We start from the raw sequence: 23,696 nt of genomic DNA, 5'->3' as shown, positions 1-23,696 counted from the left end.
GTGGACCACCTGAACGCCAGCCTGATGCCACTCTGCTTGGTCCCATCATTTCAGGAAGTCCGCACTGCGGCGGAAGATACTACTAACATGAACAGAACCATGAAGAGAACGGTAAAAGGACGAAAGTTTCTTGTTTCGGTATGATTTCAAGAAGTGGGGGGTGTCATTTATTTCGCAACGGCAGCACTATATGATTATCCTGGCGTTAGTGACAAGCAATAGAGATGGGTCCATTGGAAAGGGTATTAGACGAACCTCAGAACTTGCGTGCGGAAGAAAGCACCCTTGGTCTTCTCAATGACCTGCTGGTACACAGACTGCGGGGGGTGGTTCATGATCACAGTGCCCTCCTTGTAGTCGATCTTGGCGTCGACACGAGTGTCGCGGATCAGGTTGACGATCCACTTCTCACCCTCATCCTGGTTCAGACCCAGACGGGTAGACAGGTCCCTGGAGATATTGGTTAGCACGGTTACGCTCTGGATGTATGTCCTTCGCGTTGGGTAACATACTTGATGTCGATCCGCTGGTGGATCTTGCAGTAGCTCTCGGAGATCAGGTGACGGGCAGCCTCAACGAAGGCATCGGCAGCCGAGACGAGGAAGAAGTCGCTCCGCAACACATCCTCAGCCTCACCCAGCTTCTTCTGGGCCTCCTCGAAATCGAAGTCAACGTACAGCGCCTTGACGAAGTCGGTGATGGGGTCGGAGTATTCGTAGCCCTCCTGGCGAACAACGCGGATCAGGTCCTTCAGCTGCTTCTGGTAGACGTTGCTGTTCTTGTGGGCACGGTTGCGGTTGGTGATGACGGCGGCGGCGAGGTAGCGCAGGATCCAGGGGCAGCTGGTCTGGATGGTGTTGATGTAGGCGGGGGAGAAGAAAAGGTCGGTCAGGACATCGCGAGCCGGGTCGTAGTTGAAGAAGGGGAAGAGAGACCAGTGGATCAACCAGGAGCGGTTCTGGAGCTGACCCAGAGGGTTGTTGAAGAGACGGGTCTCGATGGAGTCCTTGACCTTCTGAACCTCCTCCATAGCACCATCCCAGCTGGTCGTCAGAATCTCCGAGGCGAGCTTACCCCATGTGGCGGAGGCAACCTTGTCGTTGTCGGTGGAGAGGACACGGAACTGGTACAGCAGCTCAGCGGCATTGCCGTAGCTACCGCAGCTGTACTGGAAGCGGCCATAGTCGAAAAGGCTGTTGACCATATCGGCGGTGACACCGTGCTCCTCCTCGAGGAACTTCAAGTTGGCGACCTTGTCGCTGCGCAGGTTGCCGACGACATCCTCATCCTGCAGCAGCTCGGTGATCTTGGCGCTCTGCTCCTGGTAGTGTTGCAACTTGGCGAGAACCTCCTCTCTCTTCTTGACGAACTCGTCGGGGATGGTGTCGGAGTCGTTAATTTCCTTCCACAGGTTGGCAACATAGTCGGTCATGTTGGTGTGCTTCAACAGCTCGTACTTGGCGCGGATCATCTCCTTGTCATCTTCCTGGGAGCCGGAGCTGAACTCGAGGAGAGGGAAGACCAGATGGCGGTCGAGGTAGGGGATCAACTTGGGCAGCAGGTCATACTGGTTGGCGATCTCTTCAGCGGTCTTGGGCGGGTGGGCGGCAGCACCGCTGAGAAGGGTCTCAGCGGAAGGAGGGACGTTGGCTGCCATGGTGGGAGAAATAGCAGCAGTAGCAGCGGGGGAGCGGAATAAATTGGGGGGTGGTGGAGGAGGAGGGGGGAGGGGGGGAAAAGAGGGGAGGGAGAAAAAGGACAAAAACAGAAGAGAGGAAGCGATTCACGAACGGAGAGCCTCTCACAATGAGCAGCGGCAGACTTCAAAGTCAGTGTGCGGCGGCTTTTGCGCTGGCGAAAATGTGGGCGAAGGGCTGCTGGGCGCGCTATTCCCTTCTGGGCCTAGCGGAAGGTCTCCGCGCCGAAGCAAGAAATCATCGCTTCATTTCTGCATGTCGTATGTTCGTTCTCTCGCGCTCTCCGGCCCTCGTCTTGTCCCTTCTCCTCCCCCCTCCCTCTTTTAAACTCCCTTCTGGGTTGTTCTTCGATTCCCCCGCTCCTAGGAATCGTTCAGGCTGTTTCCGTTGCCTCCTCCTTGACCTCCCCCTTACCCAACCCCGATGGCATCCTTCATGCAGTCTCTGCCGGTCTGCTCGGCTTCTCGCAAGCAGTCAACCGCTGTTCCCTTCTATCTGCACAAAGCTTCACAGTCCAGAGTCTCGTCAGGGACGCGTAGCTCCTTCTCCTCGCTATGTTCTTCCGCTAGATTGACCCCCTCTCGTATGTCGCGACCCTTTCCGTCCGTTCCACCCACGGCCTATCCCATCGGGATAGTAAGCGTGGCTGTTCCTGGGCAGCAAATTCCCGAAGGGTATCTAAAAGGATCCGTTGAGCTTTTCCCTGACTTGCTCTTAGAACTCACTTCTCGTCACTCCTCCCAAATTATCTCTCAGCCCCAGGTTGCCGCCCAGCAATGTCGGACTTTCCTCGTTCAACTCAAGCGGCAATCTCAGACACTCAAGGAAACCCCGGTATCGCAACCGCCGCCCAACCTGCAACTCACAAACCTTCCTTATTTCATCCGTCGCACAGCCTCCAACCAACTTCCCGTATATCTCGTCACTAAGGCCGGCGGTACCAAGCAACAAACCAAGCTCCAAAAGACTGAAGGCGATTTGGATGCCCTGAGGAACGATCTGGCGCAGTACCTGGGATTGGAGTCGGGTGACCCCCGCGCTCCCAAGAGCCCGGATGTGACTATTAACCGTCTTAACGGTCACATCATTGTCAAAGTATGTCCTATACGATCCTCCATTTGATCATGACCGAGCTAATCTGGTTGCTTCACTTAGGGCTGGCGCAAACCTGAGATCCTGAAATTCCTTCAGGAACGCAACTTCTAAGCAAAACCACAAGAGAAGGAACCGGAGTCGTCCCTGGATCCCTTTCACTCCTCTTTTACTTTCAATCCTACGTCGGCACCAGCTCATTGAACCCATTGATACTGCCACATACACACACTTGTCTATTGTCACGCCTAGCACAGGGAGCGATGGGGATCCAGGGACAGGATGAAACCACACACTGCAGACTTGGTTACAAGAAGAAGACTAAAAAAGGGCCGAACCAGAACGACGGGATGAAAAGAAAATAAGCAGTGCATATCTGCAATGGTCAGGGATGATCGATATACTTTGGTTATAATGTCCCCCCATGATCCCATTTTCCTTTTTTTCCAAATTTCCCTCTACTTACTTTATTCCTCACTTTGTATTACTTTTCTCTCTCCTACTAGTGCTGGTGTTCCTGTCATAACTCCCTTATTTCTGCGGGGCTTCTGTTTTTCTGGCTGCTGTATGTATGTATACTGGCGTGATCTCTACCTTTTCTATTTTCTCTTTTTTTTTTTTTTCCATCTCTCAAGTCTACGGCGAACTGCTGCGGGTTCGGTACATGATTACTATCTATTCATCCGAAAGTGGTCTTATCTCCTCTTCCCTTTTATCTACTAGCTCGTAGTAGTAGTATCAGTGGATCTAACGTCTTCCGCCATATTACTCCATCCATCTTCTAGTTCCTCAAGAGAACTAGCGGTATCCTCACTAGCAGCTGATCTCTTGATCATACTACACGTCATACGATTACCCAGGATGCCGATACAGGGGTACTACGCAGCAACATGCCAGAACTTACCGCCAACTAGCCAACCTAGTAGCCTACGAACTGTTCCTAATTTGGAAAGGCAACGCTCAGACCAAGAGCGTACTATCAACCAGAATCGGTCGGTCCACTTCAGTTAATGAACCATGATACAAGTAGAGTTACCCATTTAGACATCATGCATATTTTTTTTTGTCGCCCGAGGGTATTGAACATTGTACAGCGGTAAAGCACAGAGATACACATTGTCACGCCTCTCTCGATTAAAGAAAAAAAGGTTCTTCCCACCGGCGCCTAACACACGAGATCGAGTAAGAGAGTAAAAAAGAGAAAAAAAAGAACAAAAAAGGGAGAAAACGGAGATGTAGATAGTTGTTTACTCAAAGGTTGGAAGTAGAAGACATGACAGAAGCAAACATCAACAAGGCATGTTCTAAGCGTGGCCCAAACATGAAACCTTCGGGTTAACCATCGCGCTAGAAATGATCTCAGAAAAAAAAACCCTAACCGTTCCAGAAGTTACCGCATTCATTCCGCTAGTCGTGCATAAGTTATCAATTGCCGTACCACACCAGGATCTATGTTAGGCATCAACAGTGCGCCAAGCAAGCTTTCTTTCCTTGGGATTATTCCCGACGGGAACCGTAACGTGGCGTTGGAATCAGCAAGCTTTGACTTCTCAGCTAGTCGACGCAAAATTGCCAGACCCCGATTGATTATGGAGCTGTAAGCGGCAGCCTCCGCTTCGGCTTGACCCCTTGCGGCATGGGATTGGCGGGAGTTGTTGCTTGGTGGAGGAACTCGTTCTGTGCTCAGGAGGCATGAGAGTCGCAGTAGATGAATGGCAAACCCGTCGGTCGACTCCAGCCATGACTTGGCAATAGGTCCATCCGCGAAGCCTGAAAGGATGTCCGCTGCCAATAGGCCTTGCATGAGGAAAACTTTCCGAGCATCCGCTATAGCCAAGGGTTTCCGCGGTTGATCAGGGACCGGGCAAATGGCAAGACCAAAGGCACGGGTCAACAACTCTTGCTGGATCGAGGCGCCATCGCCAGAAAAGATAGCTCTGAAGAATGTCCGGTTGGGCTCATCCCGTGCCAAAAGCTTGGCCAAGCTATCAACCGCTGCCGGTGTGTACTTATGAATAGAAGGGTTGTATGAATTGAACATAATGCCCTCCGAGCTCATAGGACCTGGGAATGGTGCAAAAGCAAGAAGGAAATGCAGAAGACAAAGTGCTTCTTCCTTACTTGGTAACTGAATGGTGTGAGCCACGTTGCTGAGGTAAGTGACTGTGTCCTTCATGAAATCCAATGTGTTTTGATGCGTTCTCAGTAGCATATTGCGAGTGCCGAGGTAACGAATGATAGTTGACATGAATTGAACAACCGGAGGAGTAGACAACATTCCAAAGTTCGACTCGATAAACGAAAAATTGCGTAGTATGGTTGTAATGCAGATGAGTCGGTCGACGGCACGGTCTAGTTCGTAGTCGAGGCTGCCGAATTCTGGTACATCCGCCAAAGACGTCCACTCCGATTGACATCCACGAGTCACTTCTTCATATGAGGATAGAAGCATCATATCAGACACTTCTGCAGCATGTTCCGCGAGAAACTCTGCCTGGTCCTCGGCGCATTCTATTAAGCTCTCCACCAGATCGTCGCAATTATCTAACGATATTTGAATCGCCGGCTCTGAAGATATGGATGTAAGCGTATCCAAGGCCATGCGCATTTCAGCATGGATCCCGGATTTGATGCTCATTGTGAGAGCGTGGATATCAATTACACCCAGCTCAGCAAAACTGGGGACATTAGGCTTCAGCCGAGAAATATCCTCCCCGATCTGATACATTTCATCAATGGCTATAGGTCCATGGAAGCTGCTTTCTGGCAAGACCATGGGTTTGTAAGGATCCTCAATTTGGTACTTCAATGGCTGATCCGACTGGTCCAGCTGTTCTGAAGGCTTCACGGGGACGGGGCCTGGGGCTTTACCCGGCTGCGCAGGCGATTGACTCGGTAATTGGCCAGTGGGATCATTTGGCGTTGCTGGAGGTTGTGACTGGCGGGAAATACTGAGACGGTGCTGATTTTGCGGTTTGCCCTGAGTTTTAACAGGTGTAGGCGTCGCGAAACCATTCGAAGCGTTATGTTGTACGCTACTCGATACAGACGCGGGACTTGGCGAAGGGTGTCCCATCTGCTGCGCATTGTCATACCCCTGGCCCGGTTTAACGGCCGGAGTCTGGAACTGCATGGCAGATGGATCACTGGGCTGGCGTGGCACCGCGGTTTGCTGCATCTGCTCCGCAAATTGCTTCTGCTGGGTGCTGAGGAAGGCCTGCTCGTACGCAGCTAGGTTCCGCTGATAATGCTCCCTAAGCTCCTGCATGGCCATCGGCAGCTGCATCGGCGGGAACTGCAGTTGCTGTGCAATGACATGCCACATATTCGCAGCCGTTATCTTCTTTGATCCTCCGAGCTTCATGACCGTAGCATAAAGCTGGACCAGGTTAATCGGGCGACCGCAAACAACGGGACTAGGATCGAGGGGAAGGTTGCGCGACATCATGAACTTCTGCAGTGACCTCATGAACCCTTCCGGATTAGGCGGTTTTGCCATAGTCTGTTGCATCTGCCTGATGGCGGCCATTTGTTGAGGATTGGCCATCGCGTTCATCCCAGCTGCCACGGGTCGCCCGGCCATGGCGGGATTCATCGCCATTGGGCGACCCTGGTTTTGCATCTGCATGGCATGCATTCGCTGCTGTTGCTGCTGGGCAGCTATGGCCTGCTGATACCCCTGAGGCATACCACCGTAATGTGCTTGCATCGGCGCCTGCACAGCGGCAGTAGTCATTGCAGGCGCGGGCGGGAACTGGGGCGCCATGGCCTGAGGGTACGGTTGATTGGGCATAAATGAGCTGTTTTGCGGCGTGTTCACCCTACTCGGATGATCGGACTGTGACGGAGACATGTGGGAGCCTACTTGAGGGCCGGCTGGGGAGAACGGGCTGGGCGAAGCTGTTCCCATACGTTGTACACCGTGTTGGTCGAATTCCTGCATGATCGGAGATTGGGTGACGTTCGGAGAAGCTCCTTGCTGGAGGTGCTGATACGGAGTGGGATGCGGAGGATATTGAGGTGCGCCATTTGCAGCTCCTTGGTACCCTGGGAATGGCACCTGGTGAGGAGTCTGAGACCGGGATGCCGCGATAGCCCCGGGAGCCTGTCGAGGCGACATCGACATGGCATCCTCCGGTCGCGGCCTTTTTGACGGAATCACCTGGTTCGGGTTGTGGAAGCCAGGGGAGGCATTTCGCGGTACGCCATTGAACATGCGCTGGAACTGGGTAGGGTCGGGAGTAGGAGAGGTATGGAGGAATGCCGCAGAAGGATCAATGGTCGCTTGGTGAAAAGCACCATTGTCATGGTTCGGAAGGTTCGAGGCGTCGGCTAGCCAGGAGGCATTCATGTCGAGTGGTTTTACCAACCCATCTGTAAGGTAACCAGAGCTGTCAGAAAAATGACACGAGCACCAAGGTCATCATCGATACGCGACCGATAAGGACAGTAGTGTTACAATCATCACGAGCTTGTTTTTTAGGGGTAAATGACACAATCTCCCAGGTGTGTAAGGTGGAAGAGGGTCTAGACGCGTCAGGTGAGGAAGCTGACAGTGAAGGGTGTCGCGCTGTCGCTCTGCGACACGAAGCAGCGACCACACACCACACCAAGGACAGCCACCCCAACGTGTAGACGGGGGAAAGACGGGGGGTAAATGGGATGATCTGGGGTGGGTGGATTGATATTTTCTCAAAAAGGAAAATTGTAAGGGACAGGCAGGATGTACATACCGACAAGGCTGGACAACTAAAAATGCCGACTCACAAGCGGATGGAGGCCGGTCCCGAATAGCAGTGGTTGGAAGGCCGGAGGGAGAGATTGCGAGGAGATCGAGCAGGTCACGGGACCATAGAAGGTCGCTGGTACCGCAAAAAGGGCAGAAAATCAAGTGAGGATTCGCAGCGGCGCTGCGAGCGGCACTGAGTGGCAGAAGACCGATCAGCAAATCGCAAGGCGACCTGGGAAGTATGGGGGTTTCAAAGTGGATTTGTGAAAATGACAAACAACAGGCTGCAGAAATAAAATTGATCAAAAGCAGAATGATGGATCAGCCATAGAAGGGCCTGTAACCCATGGAAGAAAGCAACCACCAGCGATGGCTTTGGGGGCAACGTGCGCGGTACTCCCGAGGAATGGGAGGGTAAAGGGTGGCCAGCACTTTACTTAGTGCGTGGCCACAGTTGTGTGAGGCGTGTGGTAAGGCAAATCCAATGACTGGGAGACAAGCGGGGGGGATGGGATCAATAGTCAGGAATGATAAGCGTACCTGGACTTAAAAGCTCCGTAAAGATTTGGTACACTGCAGTACCTGAAAATCTGGTATTTTATTCGAGCCGATTAATTTTGGATTTCTAGATTCCTTTTTGCTTCCCAAGGGAAGGGAGGGGGCGTCTCCTTCTGGAAAGGTGGAGAGGCACACGGGGTTGGGAAAGGCAGGAATGGGGACGGGCGTGGAGTGATCAGAGGCGCGCCTCACGAGTCGAGAATCAGATTCAGCGAGACGGGACAAGGGAACAAAAACGATAGGCAAGTTCGGATGGGCCTGGCGTAAGGGTTTCCAGTAAGTTTTATCTTACCGGTAGTACGTAGCAGCAGCAGCAGCGAGCAGCAAGCAGCAGGAGCAGGAGCACAGGTCGGTAGCAGTCGGGCAGCGGGTAAAAGGGGTGAGCCAATTCAGTAGGCGGACCCTGGTGGCAGATTATCAGTTAGTAATAACTAATGACCATGTAGGGTCGTGTATCTTACGTCATCAGTGGCAGCCTTAGATCCTGCCTGATCCCTGGTTCTAGATCGTATACTATTACTATCATACCATTATCTGTGATGCAGAAACTATACATGCATCATCTGTCAATTGTACTACATTGAAAGGGCCTTGCATTGTCTCAGAATTCATCTGGTCTCGGATACCGTAGCCATGGAATGTGTGTAGCATGCTGTCTCCTTACTATCCAGCTTCGATGACACAATATAGCATGCATTGATCCCACAATCCAAGACCGTAATTGTAGCTCGGCAGCTTATGCATGGTGAAAGAGCGATATTGAATCGTAATCTTCTCCAGCATAATTCAGTCTCATAGTAGTTCAGGCTCGGCGTACCCACAAGCTGGCCAACGTGATTCGCACCGGCCGAGGCATAACCTGCCTAATTCGGAAGTATTCCCAACCGCCCAGGTGATTCGCATTGGATAATGATTGGCCACAGCATGAACTGCTTTAGACTGCTCATAAATACTATATAATGGAACTACTATCGCTCGCCAGCCTTTACATCTCTAATATCACATAACCTCGGAGCATTCTACATTAGAACCATGACGACATCGGAGGAATGGCAGAAGATGCTCAATGGTGAGCTCTACAGTGCTTGGGATGCAGACCTTCAGGCCAATCGACAACGCTGCAAAGAAGCATGCGACAGATTCAATCAAGCTGGTCCAGTCACTCGGCGTCGCAGAGTGGAACTTTGGCGGGAGTGAGATCTTCTACCGGCTTTTGGGAACGCTCTTCAAACTGACCTCCTGATGTACAGCATCCTAGGTGATACGCGTCCTCTGCCTCCAGCCCACCCCAATTCCCAGGAGGATGAGAAGCTTTTCGAGGATACAGATCCCTTTGTGGAGCCTCCCATCTCGGTGGATTACGGCTTGAACTTCAAGGTTGGCAAGAAGACCTTTCTGAACTTCAACCTTATTGTCCTGGACACATGTCTCGTGACAATAGGTGAAAGGGTGCTTGTCGGTCCCAATCTTTGTATCTACGGGTCCACTCATCCCCTGGACCCATCTGTGCGACGGGGTCTGGAGGGCCCAGAAGCTGGCAAGGAAGTGCATATCGAAGATGATGTCTGGATAGGAGGCAGTGTAATCATCTTAGCCGGAGTTACTATCGGACGAGGCAGTACGGTGGGAGCTGGATCTGTGGTGACAAGGGTATTTCATGCCATATTCTGGCTATTAGGTCTCTGAACACATCGGTTAACCTAATTGCAGAGCGTTCCTCCCTTCCATTTTGTTGCCGGAAACCCAGCACGCATCATTCGCCGGGTCGAAACGAGCATGGATCCCGATCAGCGCAGAGAAAGTCAGCCCGCGTGATGCAATAACCTTTACAATATGTCAATATTCGCGATCTACTTCTAGATAGACAATCGATAACCCATCGGCGATTTGCAGATCCTGCAAATAAGAGGCATGATTATCGATGGTAACCGATGTACGTATAATTTCATATGATTAGGTAGTCATGCTGTCGTGCCAGTCCGGGGGAGTGTGTCTAGGTTGAGTGGTAAGCTTTGGAATTCCCGAAATATTAAGGTGTCACTTACAAATGCCGTCCATGAGATATTCGTATAATCATCTTCGGCCTGAGCCGCACGAGCATCCCAAACCTTTCTTAAAATATCAGCAGGGACCGGATTGCGAAACTCCGATCTCCGCTCAACTTCGCGCAGTCTCGTAAGGACATAATACTGTGAATGACGCGAGATACAGTCGGATCCTGCCATAAAGAGTGGGAAGACAAGGATCTCCAGTAACGAGCATTCCGGAGTGATGATCGCCGTCGCGTCGAGAATCTTTCGAACACACTCTTGTATATCAGAGCTGCTAGCTGGCTTCGACGGGTCTAGCAGCCGAAGAATACGCAAGATACATGCAAACTGGAAAGCCTCCGCTATGAATAGCCAGAGAGGATCATGACTAGGGTACTCTCTTCGTTTTGGATCCCATGCATAGAGCTTGTGCTTTGCTAGGAGCAGGGCGATTTGATACTCATCCCAAGTAAGCCAGCCTAGTGTATGTTCCTTTGCCTTTTCCAGTGCTGCGCCGATGACCAGAAAGACTTCTCTCGGGCACCCATTTACCAATTCGAACTTTCTATCGCTGGCGCAAGCAACTAGCTCACGAATATCCTGAGAAAAGCACATTCTCTCGGGGCCAGCAGATGCTCGAATTATGTCAAGCCTGGTTTTTCACTAGTGAGCTTTGTATCGGAATAATCAGGCCTGGGTCAACATACCAAGCCAGGTTACCGAGGAAGAACATGGCCCGCTGGCGTCGGCCATGTAGCCCCTCGGCGATCAACAGCTGTTTACAGACGGACATGGCACCTGTGATGTGAATGCCATGACTCGATACCCCTGATTCAGAAATCTATTTCCTGTTAGTTAAGATGCTCGACCAATAGATTGTGGCATAAATAGGGCACACAAAGCCTACATCATGAAGCAACAGGACCTGTATTATCGCTAAGACAGTATCTTGTTCGTCTTCGAGCAAAGATGTTCTTTGGCTCTTACGGATTTCTTCGCTCAGGGCACGTATGGCTTTCATACGGTATTCAACCGCGGTGGCTTCGTGTAGGAACTCATCACCAATCACCCGCCCGAGGTGGGAAGCAGAAAGCCCAAGAACAGCGTACAATAACCCGATTTTCTTGCGCGCCAGCGGAAGAATATATGCTCGGTAAGGGTTCTCTGCGTCATCCCCAACCTCAGCTATCTGATGTGGGCAAATAATCTCATCATCTGCAGCATATCTTTAGTGCCTTGCTCTCAACGTTTTGAGGGGTGCAGCCTACAATGGCTTAACAGCCTAGATGTGTCGGGCGAATCGAGAAGCGTGGTTACATCGTCTGGAAGCTTTAGCAGCGGCCGACTGTGAGCTTCAGCTGGCTTTTCAGAAACATTTATTCCCTGTGCCGTGGTCTTTGTGCTACCACTCAGATTGGCTGAACAAGCCTGATCACTTTCCATGTTGGGGGGAGGAGTCTCTGTAACTTCCTGGGTCGGTGGCACCGGGGTATCCAAAGCAGCATCGCTTATTCCTGATCGACCTCCGGTAGGGATTCTACTGTTGGTCGGTATCCGAGCACCCTTCCATTTACCTCGACTAGCAATTCCGCAGAATCTGAACCGTTCTGGGTATCCTCCACATACTAAACCTTTCGAGACACATCGTTGGCAACTCGGACGGCCACGGTCACACTTCCGGCACTTTTGCCGGCAGGTCAAGCAAGCGGCACCTGTGCAGGTGAGTAAGTATCAGGCTATCACATATATTATAGGTCGTTACAGTCCTACCAGCTCGTGGCATTCCGCCGTCAACCTGCGGGCTTACTTGCGCATGGGAGGGATAGTTGGTAATGTGGAATTCCTAAAAGGGCGATGGCATCACATGCAGGGAATGCTCCTTACTTCCAGAACCTCGCGGCGTAAACCCCTGTGACTGCTGTTGCTATTGGGTGAATAGAGCTCACAACGTGTTCTGTACTATCCGACCCCAGAAAACGAGGCTTCATCTTCAGCCTGCTGGTTATTTTACCCGATTAGGCTTCAAATTCAGGATTATGTAATGAAATTGGTCATGTGACTGTGTTGATGAACCATGCACCATTCCCACTTTAGGCATTCACCCAGCCCAACTGAGTCTGGAATCTTCGGGTCTACCACAAAGAGTACTATAGTTGGTTGAATGGGGACTTTTCTTCCCTCTGCAGATGCTTGAGTCGACCCAATATAATCTACCCAATAACTCATTCTATATGGCACAGGCACGCTGCCTTCTAGTTGTTACACTATGCAGGTTGCTTGATTTTCCGTAGCAACTTTTGGATTTGGCCGTTCGCCAAATTGGCGTTATTCGGTGCTATTACACGGATGATAGCAATTGTCGCCAGTCTAATAGCTAAGTAGTTGATGGGCTTTAGTAATGTACTAGGAGCCTGAGGTTAGGTACGGGTTGGATCCGTTGGCCCATCGTTGGAAAGAACAGCGAAAAGTATTTACAGTAGTTGGCTTTCGTGATTTATCTCATAATGGCAATATCCGCCGGAAGTATATATTTGGCGACTGTAACATATCTGAAATACTTGCGAAGCCACATCAGCGCATTCACAAGATGAGTACTTTTTTTAACTTATATGTTTAAATTCTATAGAATAATAAAGTACACATATAAGCGCACCAACAAAAATGAGTCTTGAGTGCCAAATTATTAGCTATCGTCCATACTGAGCGAAAGGCTCTGTCCTGCGCTATTATATCAGCTGGACCGCCGAGCTACCAAGTCACATGACCACTGCCCGTGAGCTTCGTGAGCCGGGCTGTCTGGCATCGACGCAATAGATCCAACCAGCCAAATCCTTCCCAACTTGCCCACGACTGATCCATCCACTTCTTTCTGGGACATATTCTCTCTAGCTTACAGTTAACTGCGCTTGCTATTTTCACACCCGCTCCGTTTGTACCAAATTTCCGCCATGGGAGACGTCGCCGTCGAGACCCCGGCGAACAACGTCACGCCTCTCAACAAGGCAGCTCCATTGGACACGATCCCCAACATAGACTCGCTCGAGGGCACAGGAAACGACGGGAGCGATGAATATGCCACATTGAAGAGATTGCAGAGACATCTAGAGTATGTTCGAACGGCGATGATGGCGGCCGCGGCACATGTTGACTCTTCGATAACAGGTACATTCAACTTCAGGAGGAGTACATCAAGGATGAGCAAAGGCAAGCTATATATCATCTTCCTTCGAGCTTATCTTACCCGAGCTAACATTTGCTACTCGTACAGGAGCTTGAAGAGAGAACTCGTTCGTGCGCAGGAGGAGATCAAGCGGATACAGAGTGTGCCTTTGGTTATCGGCCAGTTTATGGAGGCGATCGATCAGAAGTATGGTGCCGCGCAGAGCTTTCGACATAGAACCAATAACTGATTATCCTAGTACCGGTATTGTGCAATCGTCGACTGGCTCGAATTATGTCGTCCGTATCCTCTCCACGCTCGACCGCGAGAAGCTCAAGCCTTCGTCTTCGGTCGCACTCCACCGTCACTCCAACGCCCTTGTCGATATCCTACCCCCGGAGGCTGACTCCTCCATTGCTATGCTGGGCGAGAGCGAGAAGCCAGATGTGACTTATGCGGATGTTGGTGGTCTTGACATGCAGAAGCAGGAGATTAGGGAAGCAGTCGAGCTGCCCTTGACGCACTTTGACCTTTACAAGCAGATCGGTGAGCATAGCCTCCTTTCACTGCTGCTTCTTCTGTTAAGAGTCCATTACTGATGCTGGCGATAGGTATCGATCCTCCCCGCGGTGTCCTCCTTTACGGCCCTCCCGGTACGGGTAAGACTATGCTGGTCAAGGCGGTGGCAAACAGCACGACCGCCAGCTTTATCCGTGTAAACGGCTCGGAATTCGTTCAGAAATACCTGGGTGAAGGACCTCGCATGGTTCGTGATGTTTTCAGAATGGCGCGGGAGAATTCACCGGCTATCATTTTCATTGATGAAATTGATGCCATCGCCACGAAGCGTTTCGACGCCCAAACGGGTGCAGACCGTGAGGTGCAGCGTATCTTGCTGGAACTCCTCAACCAGATGGATGGATTCGAGCAGTCGAGCAACGTCAAGGTCATCATGGCCACCAACAGAGCTGATACTCTGGATCCGGCCCTGCTTCGTCCGGGTCGTCTGGACCGGAAGATCGAGTTCCCGTCTTTGCGGGACCGGCGTGAACGCCGGTTGATTTTCTCTACGATAGCATCCAAGATGTCTCTTTCGCCGGAAGTTGACCTGGACTCGCTGATTGTGCGCAACGAGCCCCTCTCTGGTGCGGTCATTGCCGCCATCATGCAAGAGGCTGGTCTCCGTGCTGTCCGAAAGAACCGTTACAACATCATCCAGTCGGATCTCGAGGATGCTTACGCCGCCCAGGTGAAGACCGGACAGGAAGCGGATAGGTACGAAGCATTGTCTATGCTACCCGCGATCGGGACATGGCTAACCAAGCATACAGACTCGAATTCTACCGGTAAATCAAGTATGGGACGTGCATTAGGCTGGATATCGGATTACACAAGGCGAACAGGGGGACCGTTAGCTGTATTATCAACATCTAGGCTACTTCATATTAGGACAACGACTGACGCATTGGGTATTCCGCTGGGGTGGTCTATCGGTTGGGACCAAGTACCTTGTAGAAAATAGAACAGTAACCCACGTTGATACCGCCACCTGGCTAGGGCGGTGATCCAACAGATGCAAGCTCCAGTTGGACGGCTACCCGAGCCTCTTAGGATCTACAGGAGTACGTGTCTGGCTCTGTGCTGCCTATTTAGTAGACAGGTCAGCGATAGGTAGATAGGACCTGTCCGCATAGCAAGGCGGTTGCGCTAGTTTGAAGTAGGCAGGCACCGGGAACCTAAGGCGGTCTTACATCATCACCCGCGCTCGGATTCGCGTGATCCGACCATCACGATAAGGCCTCAAGGAACAAGGGGACCTCCAGGAAGCTTCGGATGTGACTCAGAGGGAGATACAAAGATGGAAAGATGGAATAGCTAGACTAAACTTATCGTACCTGATTTCTAGGACCCTAGAGAGGATGTACCTGGGCGACCTGGCAGCTACAATCATCTGGAGCGATAACCCGTGACGATCCCCTTGCCAAATGACGCAGCCAGGCTGGCCAACCATTGGCTGCGACCTGGCAGGTCGCTCCGCAACCAGCGCCTCCCGGCTCAAGTCACCCGCATCACTCTTCCCTACCCCCAGACCTCCTCTTTCCCCTGCTATCCTCCATCTCCTCTCCATCGTTCTCTGTCTCTATCATCATTTCTATTCATACGTGCATCCATCAGTTTTTTTGACCCAGCCCGTCATATCCCGCTGGGTAGCCGTTTCAGCCGTCGCCCATTATGAAGTCAGCCTCCTTGCTCACAGCATCCGTGCTGTTGGGCTGTGCCTCCGCCGAGGTTCACAAGCTCAAGCTTAACAAGGTGCCTTTGGAAGAGCAGCTTGTGAGTGTGGCCTTATCATTGCATCGTTTTCTTAGCTAGCTAGCTTCTTTGGCGCTCCAGTATGATTCAAAGCTGATTCCGTGGTCTATAGTACACGCATAACATCGACGCCCATGTCCGCGCTTTGGGCCAGAAGTACATGGGTATCCGCCCGTCTATCCACAAGGAGCTGGTCGAGGAGAACCCTATCAATGACATGAGCCGTCATGATGTTCTGGTGGACAACTTCCTGAATGCACAGTGTATGGAGATACCGTCTTATATGGCTGATCGCTGCTGACCCTTCTTGCCATAGACTTCTCTGAGATCGAGCTGGGTACTCCCCCCCAGAAGTTCAAGGTTGTCCTGGACACTGGTAGCTCGAACCTTTGGGTTCCTTCGAGCGAATGCAGCTCTATTGCCTGCTATCTCCACAACAAGTATGACTCGTCTGCCTCGAGTACGTACCACAAGAACGGCAGTGAATTCGCCATCAAGTACGGCTCTGGCAGCCTAAGCGGATTCATCTCTCAGGACACCCTGAAGATTGGCGACCTGAAGGTCAAGGGACAGGACTTCGCTGAGGCGACCAACGAGCCCGGTCTTGCCTTTGCCTTCGGCCGGTTCGATGGCATTCTCGGCTTGGGCTATGACACCATCTCCGTGAACAAGATTGTTCCTCCCTTCTACAACATGCTTGACCAGGGTCTTCTTGACGAGCCCGTCTTTGCCTTCTACCTTGGAGATACCAACAAGGAGGGTGACGATTCCGTGGCGACTTTCGGTGGCGTCGACAAGGACCACTACACTGGCGAGCTGATCAAGATCCCCCTCCGTCGCAAGGCTTACTGGGAGGTTGACCTTGACGCCATTGCTCTTGGCGACGATGTTGCTGAGTTGGATAACACCGGTGTCATCCTGGACACTGGTACTTCCCTGATTGCTCTGCCTGCTGACCTGGCCGAGATGATGTAAGTCAAATGTCTTGGATGTCTTGGTTGAATAAACAAGCTGCTAACAGTCTTCTAGCAATGCTCAGATCGGTGCTAAGAAGGGCTGGACCGGCCAGTACACCGTCGACTGCGACAAGCGCTCGTCCCTGCCCGACGTTACCTTCACCCTTGCCGGCCACAACTTTACCATCACCTCGTATGACTACACCTTGGAGGTGCAGGGCTCTTGCGTTAGTGCCTTCATGGGCATGGACTTCCCTGAGCCGGTTGGTCCTTTGGCCATTTTGGGCGATGCGTTCCTGCGCAAGTGGTACAGTGTGTATGACCTTGGCAACAGCGCTGTTGGCCTGGCTAAGGCTAAGTAAGCTGGTTCTGCGGGTTGATGTGGTATCTATGATGCTGCTTTTGCTGTCATCATTGCTTCTTGTAGCTTGATCTATGATTTTGGCAGACGAACACACGTAATGTTGTGAATGGTTATCCTCATGTTTGCAGCGGTTACCGGATAGATTCTAGGGATCTTCAATGGAAAGCCGGTGATATTATTTGACATGTGTTGGCACTTAGGATGTAACTGGTTATGCAATATGATAAAGTAACTACTTGAAACTGATTGAAATTGACGTAAACCGTGTGATACAGTAACAATAAGAAGCAACCGCGGTACCAGCCGAGTCTGGGCCGGCGAGTCTCGCCCCGCACAGGCCAGGCGCCAAAACCCAGGCAACTCTTCTTGGCAGCCAAGCCTTCTTCATCACGCTCTCACCACCTCCTCCATCCAGACTTTCTCTCTGCTCTGTCTTTGTTTCATCATCCCCCACGACTGCCCTTCTCTTTAGCCGCTCTTCGATTTCCATACCCGATCGCTTCTTTGTCCCTTCGTCTGCGCTCGACCTCACGAGCCCAGATTGACCCGCTTTCCACCTTTACCCGATACACCTCTACAGCGCAAACCCGCGCCCGCCTTATTGACTTCGTCGCGTTCTAGCGTGGCGAACCATCCCGCGACAACTCCATCACTTGTCCACCTGACCCCCGTTCTATTCAAATACACTTCCTTCGTATCGAGATCCTCGTGCGCCGCTGCGATTAAGCTAGGTCGCTGTTGTTTCTACCGACGGCAGAAGTTTTGGGAATGGCTTCATAGCTATCGAGCTCGATCCTTTTCTTTCTCCCTTTCGTTTCCTTCCGCTATCGAAAATAAACCCGTCCGCGGCCCCTCGCCCGACACTGCCTCACTCTCGGTGTTAGGGAGGCAGGAGGGGGGTTGGATACCTACAATTACCAGGAGAGCTTGCTGAGTCGACCTGTGTGAAAGAGTTATCCAGGCATGCTTCTCCGGTTACCGCCTAGCCTCCATTACCCGATCACCGTCACATCGCTGCTGAAACAGCCCGGTGATAAGGTGGAACGGGATGAGGCGTTATTCTGGTATGTGTACCAGACGACTGTGACGGAGGGGGATGGGCTGGGGAATAAGGTGGATGTGAAGCGCAAGTTCCCTACGAAGTTCGAATCGACGGTTGATGGGGAGGTGGTGCAGTGGAAGATTGAAAAGGGGGATGTTATTGATGAGCCGTATGTTCCGATGCACCGCTGTCGTTCATTTGGATCTGGTGTTGGGATGCTGATATTTGGCTAGGGTCGATGTTTTGGAAGTTGATGAGCCATGTGCTCATGAGGTTCAATTTGGTGGGCTCTGTGCTATTTGTGGCAAGGATATGACTGAGTAGGTCGTCTCGGGTGTTTTTGTGTTGGGCTTGACTTACGATTGTTTGCAGTTTTTCGTACAATACTGAGGTGACGGATGTGCATCGCGCGCCGATTCAGATGGCCCACGATAATACCACGTTGACGGTCAGTGAACAAGAAGCTACGCGGGTGGAAGAGGATGCGAAACGCCGCTTACTGGCGAATCGGAAACTGTCGCTGGTCGTCGATCTGGACCAGACCATTATTCATGCTACCGTCGACCCGACTGTCGGAGAGTGGATGCAGGACAAGGAAAACCCGAATTATCAGGCTCTGAGCGATGTGCGTGCGTTTCAGCTGGTAGATGATGGGCCGGGAATGCGCGGGTGCTGGTACTATGTGAAGCTACGACCGGGGTTAGAGTCGTTTCTGCAGAATGTGTCGGAGATGTATGAGCTGCATATCTACACCATGGGAACGAGGTCCTATGCGCAACATATCGCTAGTATCATAGATCCAGACCGCAAACTCTTTGGTGATCGTATTCTCAGCCGAGATGAGAGTGGCAGCTTGGTGGCCAAGAACCTGCACCGGCTGTTCCCGGTGGACACCAAGATGGTCGTCATTATCGACGACCGCGGGGACGTCTGGCGCTGGAACCCCAATCTTATCAAGGTGTCGCCGTACGACTTCTTCGTCGGCATCGGGGACATCAATTCTAGTTTCCTCCCGAAGAAGCAGGAGCTGGGACCTCCCAGCAAAGGGGGTGAGAAGCCGGTAGCCAAGGCAGCCAAGGGGGGTTTGGCGGAACATCATGTCAACGGGGCGACGGCAAAGAGAGACGACCAGACAGAGGTTTCGACGTTGGAACAGCTGGTAACAATGGGTGGTGGCGATAATCCCAGGTTATTACAAGAGCAGAGCGATGCACAAGAGGAGACAATCATGCATCAAGTGGAGGACCGGCCATTACTGCAGAAGCAAAAGGAGCTAGACGCGGAGGACGATGCAGCAGAGAGCAGCGATACATCCAGCAGCATAGACGATTCACAAGATCTGAGCAAGCACCGACATCACCTACTGGAGGACAATGATCGGGAGCTGTTCGACCTCGAGGTGCGTTTGGAGCAAGTACACCGGGACTTTTTCGACGAATATGACCGACGACGTACACGGGCACTGGGCGGACGAGTCGCCGCCCTGCGCGGCGAAAAGCCGTCCAAAGAGAAGGACGTCGACCTGAAACTAGTCCCAGACGTCAAGATCATCATGCCCCAAATGAAGCATCGAATCCTCGGCGGCGTGACCCTCGTATTCTCGGGCGTGCTTCCCCTCGGCACGGATACACAAAACGCCGACATCTCCCTCTGGGCGAAGAGCTTCGGGGCGGTCATTGCATCGAAGATCAACATGAAGACCACGCATCTCGTCGCCGGGCGGAACCGCACAGCCAAAGTGCGCGAAGCGACCCGGTACCCGAAAGTCAAGATCGTCACGACACAATGGCTCCTGGACTGCCTGACACAATGGAAGCGCTTAGCGGAGGAACCGTACCTCCTGCCTGTGCATCCAGACGACCGCGGCGAGCCAATCTCACCGGGATCCAAAGAAGTAGCGGAGAGCGCGTGGCTCTCATCGTCGGACGAGGCAACGGGCGACTCTGTAGCGGATGACGAAGAGGCAACAGAGGAAATTCTCAAATCCGCAGGCATATCCGAAATGTCGCCTCTCGGCTACGACGACGAGGAGCAGGCCGCGGTCCACGATGAGCTCAAGGAGTTTCTGGGCAGTGACGATGAGAGCGAGAGCGACAGCGAAGCCACATTCATGGATGAGCCAGGCACTCCTGCCAGCAAGAAGCGGAAGCGCGAGGAGGGAGAAGGCGGCGACGATGACGACGACCAGGATACGGATAGTGCCGGCGAGGGCGACGAGCCAGGCTCGCGGCTAGCGCAGCGGATCAAGCGGTCATACGAGCGCAGCACGGGGCTGAAGGAGGTAGCCAGCGCAGGGGCGGTCGAGTCGACTGCAAGCACAACAGCATCTGCAACTGAACCGGGGACAGAGGAGCCAGAGCAGGTTGCTGACGAGTCGAGCCCGCCTGATCCAGCAGAGGTGGATCCGGCCGATGAGGATGACGAGTTGGAGCGCGAGATGATGGCTGCACTGGAGGGAGGGGATTACAATTCGGAGGCGGAGGAACAAATTGCGAATGAGAATGGATAGTCAGGTAGCTAGGTTGGGATATTTAGTTGGATGTATTTGGCGTTGTGATATTTGCCATGTTTGCCAATGAGTGATGGCATAGCGAGGGCGTTTGAGATATATAGGAAAATACAACACTGAATATATGCTACAGATACCAATATAAGATTGGGCATAACCCTAGTAGCTCTATATTATCCATTGAAATCATACAATCATATCTCATAATACATGACCCATCCCATCCCCCGTCTTCTTCTCAAAAGAGAAAAAAAAAAAGACTCAACGATAAAGATCCCGATTAACCTGCCACGACATAATAATCATCCAAACATAAAAGATAGTATTCACCAATTCAAACGCAAACGCCGTTCTCCAACAATTGCCTGCAGCCAACACCAATTAGCATCATCCCAAACCCTCACCCCGAAGGAAAGAATAAAAACTTACAAATAGTCTCCTCCTCAATCCACGCCAACGTCTTCCACCCATCGGCCACAGGCTTAACATTATCAATATAATTGCGACAATTATCATTAACGTTCGCGACGACCCCATACAACTGGAGCGATGTCTCGACTAGTCCCGTTAACCACAGCACGAAGAGAATAAACCCCCCTATGATGATTATCCCGGGCAGGAGGAAGCGTTGCGCGGCTAGGATCAGGATGAAAATTACGAAGAAGATGCCGAGCGCGCCGGTTGTTATCATGTAGGGGAAGAGCCTATTCCTCCTCCCGGAGGAGGAGGGGGGTGTTAGTATGGTGGTGGTGGTGGAATTGGAGTTGGGGGAAGGGGGTTTAATAGTAGTATGAAGGGGAAAGGGTAGTAATCGTACCAAGGAACTTCCAATCCCAAGTCATTTTGAACCGTCATGAACCAGGCGAATATACCCAGGCAAATTGCGGATGAGGAGAGAACCACGATGATCCAGATGTTGAGTTGGAGTTCGGGCCAGTGGTACCGGCGGGGACGGCGGTGGTAGATTCGCATTGCCATTTTGGTTTAGTATTTATTCCTTTCTTTGGGGTTGGGGTTGTGGAGGTGGTGGTGTGTAGTATATAGACAATTGGGTTGACGATGTATATATACTAGTAAGTAGTAGTAGTAGTGTGTATCAAGAATGATCTTCCGGGGTATGCTGATATAAATTTAATATCGCATTATATCATCATATCAGGCTGAAACAATAACTCCGCCTTAACCCTCATTCAACTTAGTATTGACAACGCATCAGGGTTGACCGTAAATGGGGGAAGCTGGGGCGAGGCGTGGGTTGGGCGGATATGATATGATGCCTGGCGGGTCTAGAACTGTGCTTGATGTGTAGGTATTGAGGCGAGAAAAATCAAGGAATGACAATTGACAAGTTAATGAAAGAATGCAAGAAAAGTAGTTCAGAGAATGAAAGAAAGACAGACAGACAATTATTGCCCGCCGTACTTACTACTCTTCATCATGGGCGTTGGAAATTCCGGTGGCAGGACGGAACTAATGCGGTGGCAGGGCGGGTAAATTTAGTAGTAGTACGTATCTACATCCATCCATCCATCCATCCATCCTTCATTCTCCGCATGGTTTCAAGCTCACACTAATTAGAGTTACTCCGGATAAGCTTTATCGTTGATTGATTCAGATTGCTCATTAGTTCTCTAGTTCTACTCTAGTTCTCACCCCCTACAGCCACAGGCTTCTGCATTACAGCAAGGTATCTCCCAGGGCACTCCGCACAATCGAACATCCCGTCCGAATAGTGTCGCTAGCGCCATGCTCCTCCAGGCTGGGGTTCACCTCCACCAAATCCATCGCCACCAGGTTACCCGTCTCGTGCACACACTCGCAGATGAAGTCACCCTCGCGCAGCGTCAGTCCACCACGCACAGGGGTACCCGTGCTAGGCGCCCACTGCGGGTCCAGCGCGTCCACGTCGAACGACAGGTGGATCGGTGTGTCATTGCCAATGTGCGCCAGGGCCATTTCGACCACGCGGCCAATGCCGTACCTGCAGGTTGTCAGAACACCACTGCATCATCGGAGGATACATAAGGGTAAGAAGGAGGAGGAGGAGGAAACCTACCGATCAACATCATGCATGCTAAACGCCTTAATGCCATGCTCACGAAGCAGCTGCTTCTCACCGCGATCCACGTCCCGAAGACCAATGTACACCAGCTTGCGGGTGTTAACAATGTGCTCATCCTGCAGCCAGCCGAAGATGTCCTTTTGTTCCTCACGAGCCAAGCGCGTCAAGAACGCCATGGGCATACCGTGAATGTTACCACTAGGGCTCATCTCAGGAATGTTGATATCGGCGTGCGCATCCACCCAGATAACAGCCATCTCACGACCCAGTCGCTCACGAATCGCCTTGGCCGTGCCGGAAATGGTACCGATAGCGATGGAGTGGTCACCACCCAGGGTCAGCACGAACTTGCCCTCCTTGGCGTGCTCGTAGACCTGGGCGCTCAGCGACTCGGTAACGGCGCTGACCGACCGGGGCTTCTTCATGCCGCGGTGGTCGGGGTCGGACTCGGGCATCTTATCTTCGTATTGGTGGACCTTCTCGTCATAGTGCAGTTCGTAGCCCAGATCGTCGCGCAGTTGCTCGAGCAGACCGGCTTGAACGAGAGCCATCGGGGCTGCTTCGACGCCCATCTTGCACTGTGGTCGGGGTGTGTATGGTTAGTGGGGGTTCTTTTTTTTACTATGTATGCACGCTACTAGATGATCGACGGATCCGTCGCCATAGAATTCTTTTGTACGTACCTGCCCGCCATTGAAACCAACGGCCACGACGCCCAGCTGGTTGGGCTTGGAGAGGAATCTCTGCCGGATTGTCGAAGGAGAAGTCATGGTGAATGTATGAGAGAAAGAGGATAGGTGAGGGGAAGAGTTGGAGGGGTAGGTCGCGTGGGATGAAGGAAGGAAGAAAAAGAAAAGGTTCTAGAAGGGCGGACCCAAAGATGAGATAAGATCGTGAGTGGAGAACGATCCGAGGTAGACACCAAAGCACCACCACGAGAGGTTGGACCCTTAGGAGAGATTTAGAAAAAGAAGGAGAAGTTAAAGAAGGGATGAAGGAGAAAGAAGAGTCCAGATAATACTGAAAGAAAGAAGAATGAAACCGGATTGCAGGGGCGACGAGCCGGTTAAAAGCATTCTCAGCCGTGGGGCGTCCGCGATCGCTAAGACCTGCTTTTAGGGAACGGTTGTTCCCCTAAGTACAGGTCCAGGAGAGCATCCACTTCCTCCGCCCGTTTCCATTAG

The 23,696-nt window shown here is 51.9% G+C and overlaps 10 protein-coding genes across 10 annotated transcripts; 5 read left to right on the top strand and 5 right to left on the bottom strand.

Moving 5' to 3' along the window:
• Positions 1-167: 167 nt before the first annotated feature.
• BO83DRAFT_402418 (eukaryotic translation initiation factor 3 subunit E) lies at positions 168-1,657 on the bottom strand (the record flags this gene model as incomplete). The annotated part of the gene is made up of 3 exons (XM_025533526.1): positions 168-186; positions 256-450; positions 513-1,657. The coding sequence occupies 3 exons, from the start codon at positions 1,655-1,657 to the stop codon at positions 168-170; spliced, it is 1,359 nt and encodes a 452-aa protein (XP_025384089.1).
• A 329-nt stretch (positions 1,658-1,986) lies between these two features.
• BO83DRAFT_381916 (mitochondrial 54S ribosomal protein mL49) lies at positions 1,987-3,399 on the top strand. The gene is made up of 3 exons (XM_025532105.1): positions 1,987-2,280; positions 2,416-2,792; positions 2,853-3,399. The coding sequence occupies exons 1-3, from the start codon at positions 2,121-2,123 to the stop codon at positions 2,901-2,903; spliced, it is 588 nt and encodes a 195-aa protein (XP_025384088.1). The 5' UTR covers positions 1,987-2,120; the 3' UTR covers positions 2,904-3,399.
• A 455-nt stretch (positions 3,400-3,854) lies between these two features.
• BO83DRAFT_420398 (putative ARID/BRIGHT domain protein (SWI1)) lies at positions 3,855-8,727 on the bottom strand (the record flags this gene model as incomplete). Its single annotated transcript, XM_025534932.1, has 8 exons — positions 3,855-7,163; positions 7,249-7,316; positions 7,523-7,802; positions 8,059-8,071; positions 8,101-8,334; positions 8,369-8,479; positions 8,538-8,564; positions 8,605-8,727. The coding sequence occupies 8 exons, from the start codon at positions 8,725-8,727 to the stop codon at positions 4,189-4,191; spliced, it is 3,831 nt and encodes a 1,276-aa protein (XP_025384087.1). The 3' UTR covers positions 3,855-4,188.
• A 381-nt stretch (positions 8,728-9,108) lies between these two features.
• On the top strand, positions 9,109-9,891 carry BO83DRAFT_322252 (sugar O-acetyltransferase; the record flags this gene model as incomplete). The annotated part of the gene is made up of 3 exons (XM_025527888.1): positions 9,109-9,269; positions 9,327-9,675; positions 9,787-9,891. 3 exons carry the CDS (start codon positions 9,109-9,111, stop codon positions 9,889-9,891), a joined length of 615 nt encoding a protein of 204 aa, XP_025384086.1.
• A 130-nt stretch (positions 9,892-10,021) lies between these two features.
• Positions 10,022-11,889, bottom strand: BO83DRAFT_411305 (uncharacterized protein; the record flags this gene model as incomplete). Its single annotated transcript, XM_025534296.1, has 6 exons — positions 10,022-10,069; positions 10,122-10,758; positions 10,814-10,947; positions 11,014-11,321; positions 11,375-11,818; positions 11,877-11,889. 6 exons carry the CDS (start codon positions 11,887-11,889, stop codon positions 10,022-10,024), a joined length of 1,584 nt encoding a protein of 527 aa, XP_025384085.1.
• Positions 11,890-12,929: 1,040 nt separating this feature from the next.
• rpt3 (proteasome regulatory particle base subunit RPT3) lies at positions 12,930-14,762 on the top strand. The gene is made up of 6 exons (XM_025532104.1): positions 12,930-13,212; positions 13,269-13,310; positions 13,375-13,473; positions 13,526-13,812; positions 13,878-14,541; positions 14,598-14,762. Exons 1-6 carry the CDS (start codon positions 13,055-13,057, stop codon positions 14,614-14,616), a joined length of 1,269 nt encoding a protein of 422 aa, XP_025384084.1. The 5' UTR covers positions 12,930-13,054; the 3' UTR covers positions 14,617-14,762.
• A 402-nt stretch (positions 14,763-15,164) lies between these two features.
• BO83DRAFT_440740 (pepsin-like aspartic protease) lies at positions 15,165-17,070 on the top strand. The gene is made up of 4 exons (XM_025536283.1): positions 15,165-15,600; positions 15,692-15,842; positions 15,896-16,550; positions 16,609-17,070. Exons 1-4 carry the CDS (start codon positions 15,499-15,501, stop codon positions 16,895-16,897), a joined length of 1,197 nt encoding a protein of 398 aa, XP_025384083.1. The 5' UTR covers positions 15,165-15,498; the 3' UTR covers positions 16,898-17,070.
• Positions 17,071-17,862: 792 nt separating this feature from the next.
• On the top strand, positions 17,863-20,450 carry fcpA (protein-serine/threonine phosphatase; the record flags this gene model as incomplete). Its single annotated transcript, XM_025527882.1, has 3 exons — positions 17,863-18,110; positions 18,175-18,261; positions 18,314-20,450. The coding sequence occupies 3 exons, from the start codon at positions 17,863-17,865 to the stop codon at positions 20,448-20,450; spliced, it is 2,472 nt and encodes an 823-aa protein (XP_025384082.1).
• A 163-nt stretch (positions 20,451-20,613) lies between these two features.
• On the bottom strand, positions 20,614-21,808 carry BO83DRAFT_381909 (uncharacterized protein). Its single transcript, XM_025532103.1, has 3 exons — positions 21,268-21,808; positions 20,880-21,154; positions 20,614-20,815 (listed from the first exon to the last, which is right to left on the bottom strand). Exons 1-3 carry the CDS (start codon positions 21,426-21,428, stop codon positions 20,712-20,714), a joined length of 540 nt encoding a protein of 179 aa, XP_025384081.1. The 5' UTR covers positions 21,429-21,808; the 3' UTR covers positions 20,614-20,711.
• Positions 21,809-22,127: 319 nt separating this feature from the next.
• On the bottom strand, positions 22,128-23,501 carry BO83DRAFT_369144 (arginase; the record flags this gene model as incomplete). The annotated part of the gene is made up of 3 exons (XM_025529848.1): positions 23,196-23,501; positions 22,507-23,090; positions 22,128-22,431 (listed from the first exon to the last, which is right to left on the bottom strand). Exons 1-3 carry the CDS (start codon positions 23,280-23,282, stop codon positions 22,128-22,130), a joined length of 975 nt encoding a protein of 324 aa, XP_025384080.1. The 5' UTR covers positions 23,283-23,501.
• Between the last annotated feature and the right edge of the window lie 195 nt (positions 23,502-23,696).

This window comes from Aspergillus eucalypticola, assembly GCF_003184535.1.
Source record: "Aspergillus eucalypticola CBS 122712 chromosome Unknown BO83scaffold_30, whole genome shotgun sequence".
In the NCBI taxonomy this organism is placed as follows: Eukaryota; Fungi; Ascomycota; class Eurotiomycetes; order Eurotiales; family Aspergillaceae; genus Aspergillus; species Aspergillus eucalypticola.
The sequence above is the reverse complement of the archived record's forward strand: the minus strand, read 5'-3'. Positions and strand labels throughout refer to the sequence as shown.